The 11453-nt window shown below is 37.4% G+C and overlaps 1 protein-coding gene across 1 annotated transcript in view; it reads right to left on the bottom strand.

Annotated features, from left to right (window-relative positions):
• Positions 1–6413: 6413 nt before the first annotated feature.
• Positions 6414–11453, bottom strand: part of UVSSA (UV stimulated scaffold protein A) — a 1327799-nt gene continuing 1322759 nt past the window's right edge. Inside the window, exon 15 of the mRNA XM_044062324.1 lies at positions 6414–7426. Within this exon, the coding sequence (XP_043918259.1) occupies positions 7333–7426 (94 nt within the window). The 3' untranslated portion in view covers positions 6414–7332. The remainder of the gene's footprint in view (positions 7427–11453) is intronic.

Genomic DNA, 11453 nt, shown 5'->3' with positions numbered 1-11453 from the left:
CCAGACCGACTGTGGTCTATGTGTGTTCTTAAGGGAAATTGCACTTTACTGTGTGTGTGTACTTGTCATCCTCCCAGTGTGTACGTCTCCCACTGTTGCCAGTGGTGAGGATTGATGTTCCTTGATTACTGGTGAAGTGCAGGGGCATCACAAGTGCAACTAGATGTTTCAAGATACACTTTGAGGACCACTAACAGCCACAGGAGGCACAACATGGTACCTCCTGGCAGGGAAAATGGCATTATAAGCTCCCAAGGGCCACTCATCACAATTAATAAATAAACTAACACTGGGCCTTTAAAAAATGGGGGAGGGGGTTGTCATGGTTAAGGTCTTTACCTCACAAATACAAGTTATAAGATTTAATTCTGTCCTCTGGTTATTGGCTAGACCTGCAATATTCTGTGGCCAAGCTGTCTACTGGTATAGCATGCAACTAACATATTACACTTGTGTTATGGAGTTTACAGTGGCTTCCACTCTGTTGTTATAGGTTCATAGGTAAGTACTAGGCTGTCAATACTTACCTATGAACCTATAACGACAGAGTGGAAGCCACTGCAAACTCCAAAACACAAGTGTAATATGTTAGTTACATGATGTACCAGTAGGCAGTGTGGTCACAGAATTTGCAATAGATGATGATGGTCAATTTTTTTATGCCACACAATATCACGGAAAGGGTTTTACAGTAGTCTAAGTCAGTTTAGATCAAAGCAAGAACAACTACTGAGAGATACTCCTGAGCATAACGTGCTTGATTCTGGAAATATTTTGAAGACTTAAGCTGATTTAATCATGGCCAAAATATTGCCTCTGAATGTCATCTAGTTGTACAGGATGACACTTGGGTCACAATAACCCTAGTCTGTTGCCACAGTAAAAGATGAAAGATGTAACTGCCAAAAACTGCAATGGCTGAAGTTTTAGAACTTTTGATTTTCAACTGATTAGTAAGTTGCTACTGGTGAATGGCTTCTAAAGTGCTGGCAACGGAATATACATTCACCATTTTGTTTTACGGGAAGGACGGATAAAGCTGTGTGTCATCACCACAGCAGTAATAATGCTAAACCTACCTCTGATGAGGCCCCCCGATACAAAAATAAGCACAAACTCCTTAAGTAGAGCAAGAGATGGTGGTATGAATTGTTAATAAAGCAGCCAGATAAAGGATAGCATCAAAGTATTTGGGAAAAGCCTCATCTGTAAAGGGGTTGTGTGTCATAACAACCAAACAATGACTCTTAACTCCACAGAGTCTCCTAGAGCTTCATGATTTTCAGTTTTGTGAAAGGGTATGATGAACAGTGGTGCACTGGTCACCAAATTTAGAGGACCTGCAAGATATGTAGATTTATCAGACTTACACTGTTTAGACCAACAAGAAAAGAAGAAGGTGCACGAGGTCCTTCTGACCTAATTCAAATTATTCAGAAGGATCGCAAAGCTGACTGTAAGAGTTTTTTGAGGAAATCTAACACTTCGTGATGTCTTCACTTAACAGCATCAGTAAATCTGACATAAATGGAACATTAGCACGTGGTGTGTTCAGCTTTTAAACAAATTAGACAGCTTATTGTGCCTGATCAAGGGGGTAATTTATTTCCAGCAGGCACACTTTGTAAGCAATAGTGCATTTTAAATGGCCTAGTCAAAAAATATTTGACAGAAATATAGAACTAAAAATACATACATAGATACACAACCAGAAGACAGATTACAAACTGATAGTTCCTCAAACTAGAATAATATGGAATGAAACTCCCTCACCACAAGAAGAAAAGCATTTGAAAATAATTGAAAATAATGAACTACAACCCGAGGTTATTCCTATTAAATCTAATAAAAGTTCACATTTGGAAAGAGTAGGAAATGCAGGAGGAAATAGTACAATGTATGACTGGGGTGGTGGAGATCCAAGCTTTGTGCCATGTGGCTCTGATGGGGGTGATAGTGCAACCACAGAACTACAAAATCTGATCTACAGGTTATTCCTGGAAATCTATATTGTGGACTGTTTGAAAAAATGTCCATACCAAAGAATAGCTCACAAGAACAATACTGGAGAAAGGAAGTCTTCTGGAATAAATGGTATTTCTATAGAAGTCTGTAAGTTAGGAGGAAAAAAGGTGATAAAGATCTGTCAGATTTTAACAGTATTTTAAATTTGGGGGGTGGGGGTGGGGGAACAGCATCTCGAAAGAAAACTGTGCTAGCTCAATTAACCAGAGTAAGGACCCATCAGAACCAGCTTCATTTACTCCCATTTCAATTTTAAACTACTATTACAAAATCAAAGTCATAAACGGAACGTGAGGGCCTGAGAACTATCTCAATTACCAAAATCCAACAATGTCGCCAAGAGAGTACCAGCAACAAAAATGTGCAAAAAAGCAGCAGATTAAAAGTCCATAGCTCGACAAAAATGCGATAACAACGATGGTAGTAGGAACGTTCTTTATTCACACAACATAGGCTCAGTAAGCGCTTTCACCATGCTTGGCTTCCTCAGACTGTAACAAACCAACTAACACCACAGTCATTTAAATACTGTTACACAGATCTAAACAATTATTCAATCACCACATAATGAAATATTTAGAGAGGCCCTGAAGCCTGACACTCTTGCTCAGTTAAAATACATTGCATATGTAGTTTAAAAAACTCACAGATATAAAACACTTGTGATTCTAAAAACATTCACAAAAATAAAATATACTTATACACAAAATACAAAAGAGAAATATACTAGAAAAGTGCAATTATGTATGTACATAGAGGTACATTCATAAAAATATGTACATAATCTATTCCTCTGACAAACCTCAACAATAGGAGGATGCATTGATGTCAGCGCCTCTTTAATCTCCTTTTCTTCAACATGGGATGGATACTGACCTTGTCATTGAGGCCAGGGTAAGATTCCGCTCTACATCGTAGAATCCCTAATCCTTTATGGCATAAAGGTGGCACCGGATATTCCCATTTGGTGTATAATACCAGCGCCTGTGGCAATTGTAATCAATGTGGGTTTATTAATGATAGTACCACTTTCCAGCAGCCCATGACAGGGCAGATATTTACTTTCATGACAGGGACCAATTGTAAGTCTAAGAATTTAGTCTACCTTGCACTCTGTTCCGCCTGTAATGCGTTTTACATTGGTAAAACCAACAGGCAATTCAGAGAGAGGATTAGGGAGCATTGCTATAAAATGAGAGTGAAAGACCCCAACAATGCATTAGCTAGACATCAGATGTCAACCAATGAGCAACATAAATTCACGTTCCTAGCTATACAACATATTCAAACTAATATTAGAGGGGGGGATGTTGAGAATTATACACTGGAAATGGAGCTAAGGTGGATTCTACGATGTAGAGCGGAATCTTACCCTGGCCTCAATGACAAGGTCAGTATCCATCCCATGTTGAAGAAAAGGAGATTAAAGAGGCGCTGACATCAATGCATCCTCCTATTGTTGAGGTTTGTCAGAGGAATAGATTATGTACATATTTTTATGAATGTACCTCTATGTACATACATAATTGCACTTTTCTAGTATATTTCTCTTTTGTATTTTGTGTATAAGTATATTTTATTTTTGTGAATGTTTTTAGAATCACAAGTGTTTTATATCTGTGAGTTTTTTAAACTACATATGCAATGTATTTTAACTGAGCAAGAGTGTCAGGCTTCAGGGCCTCTCTAAATATTTCATTATGTGGTGATTGAATAATTGTTTAGATCTGTGTAACAGTATTTAAATGACTGTGGTGTTAGTTGGTTTGTTACAGTCTGAGGAAGCCAAGCATGGTGAAAGCGCTTACTGAGCCTATGTTGTGTGAATAAAGAACGTTCCTACTACCATTGTTGTTATCGCATTTTTGTCGAGCTATGGACTTTTAATCTGCTGCTTTTTTGCACATTTTTGTTGCTGGTACTCTCTTGGCGACATTGTTGGATTTTGGTAATTGAGATAGTTCTCAGGCCCTCACGTTCCGTTTATGACTTTGATTTTTTATACATTTTTTGCTATTGGAACGTGTTGCTTCAGCGTATATCTATTCTTTCCCATTTTATGTACTATTACAAAATGATTATGTCTATACTAAGCTAAAACAATGTCAAAGGTTTTGCCAAAATTGACAGATATGGATCAGTGTGGTTTTGTAGAGGGGAAACCAACATTTGACAAAATAATCCATCAATGATGATCTGGGGGAAGCAGAGTGTAAGAAAATGCAACTGTTGTTAGGGGGTCTTGATGAAGAGAAAGTATTCAACAGTGTAAGATGGGATTTTATGAGTAGGGCAAAGGACCCATTTGCTTTCACCTGATACAATAATAAGGTCAATTAGGAGGATATATGAAGGATCAGAGGAAGAAATGAAGTGGGTGGGTCCCTTTCTGATAAGTTGAGTTTGAACAGAGGATTCAGGCAAGGGTATCTTCTTTCCCATTTGTTATTAGCTTTACATTTAGAGCCACTGGCAAAGAAAATAAGGAACTCAAAAATTCGAAGATATACTTGGCATGGCAATTAAGAAAAGTTGGCTTAATTTGCAGATGATTTTATTTTGCATTTGATAAGTCCAGGAAAAGATATCTTGGTGTTGTGGAACAGTTTGAGATGGTTTCTTGTCTTTTACAGGTATAAAATAAAACAAAGGCTATAACAGTAAATTATGAACCCACATACAAGTTGTTTCAGCAATACAAATATTTATAGGGACAAGATAAGACTAATTATTTAAGAGTATGGATTAAAAAGGCTTCTGTTATGCAGCTAAAGATGTGGGAAGAGACTAAGCACAAGATAATAGAAACTGGAAGCTCTTTTTATGGATATGGATATTAAGATACAACCAGCGAAAATGTTTTCAGTCCCTTTAGTTTTATGTACAGGTTAGGCATATTTTTAGCCACAAACTAGAAGTTGTGAACAGCAATTAATAAAATACTAAAGGGATTTATCTGGGAGGGGAACAGTTGAGTGGGATAAGTTTATCCTCCCAAAAGAACAAGGAGGTTTAGGTTTACCTAATTTGAACGGATATTTTAGAGCAATACGGTTAAAGGCTCATATAAATACCACATACATAATTCAAAGTGGAAATGTATGATGATGACGGGGAGATTCAAGAAATAAGGACAGAGTAGGATTCTGGATGTGGATCCTTAAGTAGAATAACAACCATATAAAACATTACATCCATAAAGTTTCAGAAGGTATTATAAGATATAAGCTGACACAGGAATGGAGAAAGGAGATTTTGCAATAGGGATGACTGAAAGTAGGAGAACAGAAAATAGGCAAGAGGGGGCTAGAACTTACTGGGGAAAACTGTCAAAGTGATGAAGGGACTGGGAGCAAATAACTAGACAGAGAAAGGTAAGAGAATGGGATAAGACAAAGAGTTTGTCTTAGAGACTGCCTTACATAACAGGGACTGATATCAGAGTATAAGCAAAGAGAAATGGATATGGAAGTCCTAAGTGAAAGACCTGCTCTGGTAAAGGTTTTAGTCAAATCTATACAAGAAACTGATTAATAAAAGGATAATTAGTAGGACATATAAAATATCACATGATACTATAAGAATCAATCAGAGGAGATTAGAAAAGACTGGGAACAGACACTGGGAAAGTAGTTTACAAAGGAATAATGGGACGACATATGAATAGCTCCCAAGTATGCAACAAAGTCCGGAAGGTTTAGGATTTTTGCTTGGAAGTGTTTATATAGGTATTTTATATTCTAAGCTGACTTCAAATAATTTTTCCTCAAATAGCAAATGTTGTAGGTATGATATGATTGGGAAGAAAGAGGTTAACTGGGAACAAGTTTGTTGAGAGTGTAATGAGTTGGCAGATTTAAAAAAAATCCCTACAGACTATTCCTTCTGAAATATTGGGGGGGGGAGCAAATGGCTGTAACTAAGAAAATGATTATTTTGAGCTGGGACACAGGATCTGAATTGCTTAGACACAGTAAGGTCTTATTAAGTTTAATTCTGTTGGCTGACAAAGAAGCAATTAACGAAACATGAAAATCAAAATCTAAACCAATAGTATTTGAAATAATGTAAAATAAAGAAAAAATGGAAGATGGATCCTTAGAAAAGAGAAGACGCAAATTACATAGAGCTAAATGGAATTTATGAGAAGAATACATGCAGAATAATGTTCAGGAGGAGGAGGAGTGAGGTTTAAGGGAAGGCAGGGAATGAGCAATTTATGTAATGTTGGACTGAACAACAGTTGTTAAAAAAAGGAAACGTATATAATGTATAATATGTGTAAAGGGCAACAAATGTTAAAATGGGTTGTTTTCTTTTCTATTAAGGTATGTCTGTCTATGTCTAAAGTGAGTATTTAACAAAGGTGTTTTAAAAAACAACAGTGCTGGAAAAGAAATTACATTTTAATACATAAAATGCTCCAGAAAAATATGCTAAAAACAGTGAAGAAAACCCCCCATCTGACAATGGGAAATGCCACTTAAGGGAAAGCACAAGCAAAGGAAAGTTTTTTCTTCATTTTTTTAAAACTTAATACACACTTTTTACGCTATGAAGATATTTTCCACATCACACTGCCAGTGAAATATTAACCCTGAACATATGACAATTAAAATAGCTTAATAAATGGTTTCCTGACTACAGATATGTAAAAACTGGATTGAAATGTGACTGGAAGATAACGGCAAATGTAAGTCACTGTATGGTAGTCTTCTGTACAGCAAGAGAGATTTGAATCACCATAAGCTGCTTCCTTTGCTGGTTTATCTCACAGGTGATGCCTTTGTTATTTACTCATCAAGATGAAAACAAACAGTATGATAATATTTCTTTATACCAAAAAAATTGTGTTATTGCTGCAAACAACCACTTATATAAACAAGAAAACAGGCTTGTTTAGATGAGAGTATTATCAAAAAAGGTAGAAGAGTTGTAACATCTGTTAGCTAAAAATTATAAACACATTAATAAGAAAATGTACAATCCATAATGTGCATTATGGTGTCTGTACAAGCTATTCATTAGAAACATTTCATTCTTAAAAACAGCTGCTGCCAAAATACACAGAGTCAAATATGATCTCCAGGTGTTATGGATTTGAGATAAAATGTAAAACAGTCAACATAGTATATTGCCATTCACAGAAGTATATTACAGGACTATTCAGTGCACGGCAGTGGTTATATCATTCATAAATGTTTATAACATAGAGAATGCTGGTGTGAATTTAATCTGGAATGCACAGTAACAGGAAGTGTCCAAAACAGTCTTGTCTTGACAGTCCACAAATGCCGTATCTGTATCTCAGTGCAGTGCATAATTAAACTGGTTTGAAAATTTATCATGCCTTCTCTTGTCCAGACGGTTCATTGCTTCTACTACACGCTTTAGTGCAGTTCTATAAGAAAATCAAGCAACACAGAAACATGTATCAACATAGTTTCTAGTGAGTTCATTAATGTTGTACTTAGTAAGCATTACACTTATTAAACACAATGAAGTCCTGCTGTTAAATGTATTACAGACTTGTATGATAACACAACATAAAATGGACTAACATCAAATGTATTTACTGTATTTATTCTGAAATGAAAACAAAAATAAAATAAACTACATTCTTATTCTGAAAAAAATCTGTGTGTGCTTTTAAGAGAAATATGGCCATCATCCTTTATTTACTCAGAGCAACATAAAAGGAGAAAGAGTGAGACACAAAAGGTGCCTAAAATACCACTGCATTATGTTAGATACAGCCACCCTTAGCAATGTTTTAATACAGGAACACTCAACATACAGTACAGGTGTGTGGGTGTAAGTAACATACAGGGCAAGTGCATATATGTACATATATGTTTCATAACATTATACCTTTGAGGAGAAGTTGATGCAAGAGTAAACTGTAACATTCTGTTACATCACTCCCATTCACATTCAACCCTGGAAGACTTTTCAGCCTGTGAAAAGCCATGCTGGTTTTGCACCAGCAGTATCCAGTAAAGTGATTGCTGTGTGACATTAAGATTTTTCTTTAGTTCAGATTTTTTTATTTCTTTCCCCTGTATTTCTGCCTATGAACCTGCTAATCATCAAGCTTTTGCCCAGTCAGGTTTGAGACTATATATTCCCTAATTGGTGGGAATGAAAACCATCTGGGGTAGGCTGTCATTTAGGTAGCCATGAGCACTGCTTCTGTCTTTGCCAGCATTCTAGCAATGAGAATTGTTTTAGTAACTGGCCTAACCTTTACCCACAGCAGGGGAATGTGCAAACTGCATTTCCACAGGAGCCGCAAAACATTCCCCTGAGAAAGTGCACACTTCTGTGCACTTGTGTATCTAAGGCTACTACCTATCAGTGGCTTTCAGGCTACATGCATGCCTCCAGGTGATGTTACAGCACATGATCAGCTCTATCCTATATACAACCATGCTCCCTGCTAACTCCATCAGGCATCTAAACAACTAATTTAACATGGGTCACCTGGGCTGCAGTCAAGGCTTTACCCCTCTATGCCATTTGGCTACTGTCTTTGAGCTCTAGTTGGCTGTCATAAGAACCCTGCAAATATACAAATCCGTTGCTCTGAGACTAACAAAGCACTATTACTGTAACCAGCAAAAAGCTATGTAATCATTTAATAAAACATAATAAAACTATATGCACCCCGCTTAAGAGGCTAAAGGGAGGATAGCTTTAATGTTACAGTGACATCTCCCTGAAGATAACGGATAATGTATGTATACTTACCAAAAATATATCTTTAAGAAGAAATCACTATAAATAACAGTAAATCAAAATATTTGAGTTTTATCTTGCTTATTTGCCTTCTTTCAGGTAAGACTTTTAACAGCATCTCATTATTCCTAAGAAGGCGTATGCTGAGACTCCATGACAGCATTCCTTGGAATCATGGTGGGTGCACGAGGAAATGATAAAAAGCCAGCATCACTGTTTTTTTCAATACGGCCAACAAGTAAGAAGCATATTAACTGGAACTTCCCCAGCAGGAACACAAATGACTGTTGAAAACAGCTGGTAAAAGAAGTCAATTTAGTTTAAATTCAGTTCTTGGCTGAAGATTACTCTATCTGGATGTCATAGTAAAAAAGTCCAAGAGAAATAAAGACGAAGTGAAGAAGAAGAAGAGAAAGTTGTGGACAAGGATTCAGTGGGAAGTAGATGAATGTATTGTGCAGATGCATGTCACATGTTCAAACAACTTTGAAGAGAAAATTTCTTAGATACACCCCCAAGTTCTTTGAAATAAGCCGGCCTCAAGAGGAGTATATAAAGTCAAAGACAGACTTAAAAATAGAGGAAGCACTGAATATCTGCAGTGATATACTGGTCAAGCAGCAAAAGTCAGAAGTGGAAATTAAGAAGAGACAAAATAAGACAACTCAAGAGGAATTGCTTGAAAAAGTGGTTGCTTTGGACAACAGAATGAGGAGGAAAAAATCTTGAGATCTCCGAGAAGACTTCTTCTTCTTTTTTCGGCTTTTCCTGGTTAGAGGTCGCCACAGCAGACCACCTGTCTGCTCATGATTGGCAGTGGAGTTTTATGGTGTCGACTTGCCAGCCCGATACACAACCTTCCACAGAAGGCACACACATGCAGGGACTCACACCTAGGGCCAATTTAGAGTATCCAATCCACCTACAGCATGTCTTTGGGATGTGGGAGGAAAACGGAGCACCCAGAGGAAACCCACGTGATCATAGGGAGGACATGCAGACTCCACACAAAAGGCACCCCAGCCAAGGATTGAACTGGAGAACCTCTTGCTGTGAGGTGATAATGCTAACTGCTGCACTACCGCAGCCACCCCGAGATCTCTGAGAAGACTAATATCAGCAAATAGACTGGTGTCCTACAGCAGGTTATATTGATAGAAAGGGCAAAGCTTATCTATGTTCTAAGAAGGCTTTTCTGAAAACAGCCAAGACCAATAATGGTGAGGATTAAACAAACCAACAAGTATAGATGTTATTAACAAAAACTGGGGTAGACAGGAACAATCCTGAAAGTTTGGCACACCAGGGTATTTATAAAAAAATAACTATTCTTTTTATACAAGACAGAAACAGAATACATTTATTCCAGACAAGAGGGAATAACAGTGACCTTGGATGAACTTTAAATTGTTCTGTTTAGAGTTTTTTTTTCCTCTGGTGGATCAAAGTCATTTACAGAGGCTGACCAGATGATGGAAGGAATTAAGCAATTCAACAACTAAATAATCGCGGAGATGGGGGTACAGCTGCCAAACTATCCGTGAGCAACGATAACTCAAGAGACAGGATGCTAGTGAAACCCTTCCCTTTATTACAAAATGAAGATGTAAAAGCAAAGAGCAACACAAGAGCTCATCAGATGAAGTGGCAGAGAATTAGGCTCAAGCCAGGTGCCAGAGAAGACTGGAGGTGAACTGTCCCAGCAGGACTGAAGCAGAAGCCACATTGTAACTTAAGTGGAGGAACTATAATGCATCACTCCGGTTTGTGGATGGAGAGAATGGAATACAATAGGCTATTTGGAACAAAGTTTATGCACATTTGCAGTCTGACTGCAGAGGATGGGAATATAAGAGAATGGGGAATATAACTGTATTTTTACTGTTTTGGATTACAATGACCAGGAAAAAGAAGATTGATACAGATGATGAAAATGCAACTAAAACTGTTTATTAACATGAGTAGAAATAACTAATCCATTAACTGAATTAAACATAATTAACAGCATTAATGCTCTGTATTTTGGCTAAATAAAGCAATGTTTCTGTGCGGAGGGTTTGTGGAAATGGGTCTGCTTTGTTTCGTTAAATCTTGTTTCACTGAATTTCATTTTACCCTGACCACTTTGCTGAAAACTCAAATTACTGAAAACTCATTTCACTGAACAGTGGTTAGCATATATGGCACTGTGTAGAGTACTGTAAGGCAAGTAAAAGGTATATGCCCTTTTCCCCACTGTAGGGCAATCCTGGAGTTAATATATATATAGTTGGGGGGGTGAGGGGGCACAGCCTCCCTCACTGGAGGTCTGCTGGGCATAGCCCCTCACATAGTTTGAGTACATACTGCCTTCTGGAGAGAGTTAGTCATTGGTGTTGCAACTATGCATGTCTATTGTTTAAAATGTATTATTTTGAAGTTTTTGGTAAAATACAATATAAAACAAACAAGGTAGAGGGCTATGCCCCCCCCCCCCCCAGCTATATATACTAACTCCAGGATCGCACTACAGTAGGGAAAAGGGCATATACCTTTTACTTGCCTTACAGTACTCTACCAACGCAGTGGCATATATACTAACTGCAGTTCAGAGAAATGAGATTCAGTGAAATCAGTTTTCATTAACTTGTGTTTTCAGCAAAGTGGTCGGGGTGAGATTCAACAAAACAAAGTAGACCCGTGGAAATATG

Source organism: Protopterus annectens, chromosome 2.part1, assembly GCF_019279795.1.
Source record: "Protopterus annectens isolate FY-2018-M chromosome 2.part1, PAN1.0, whole genome shotgun sequence".
Classification (NCBI taxonomy): Eukaryota; Metazoa; Chordata; order Ceratodontiformes; family Protopteridae; genus Protopterus; species Protopterus annectens.
Note: the sequence above shows the minus strand (reverse complement) of the source record. Positions and strands in the feature narration are given on the sequence as shown.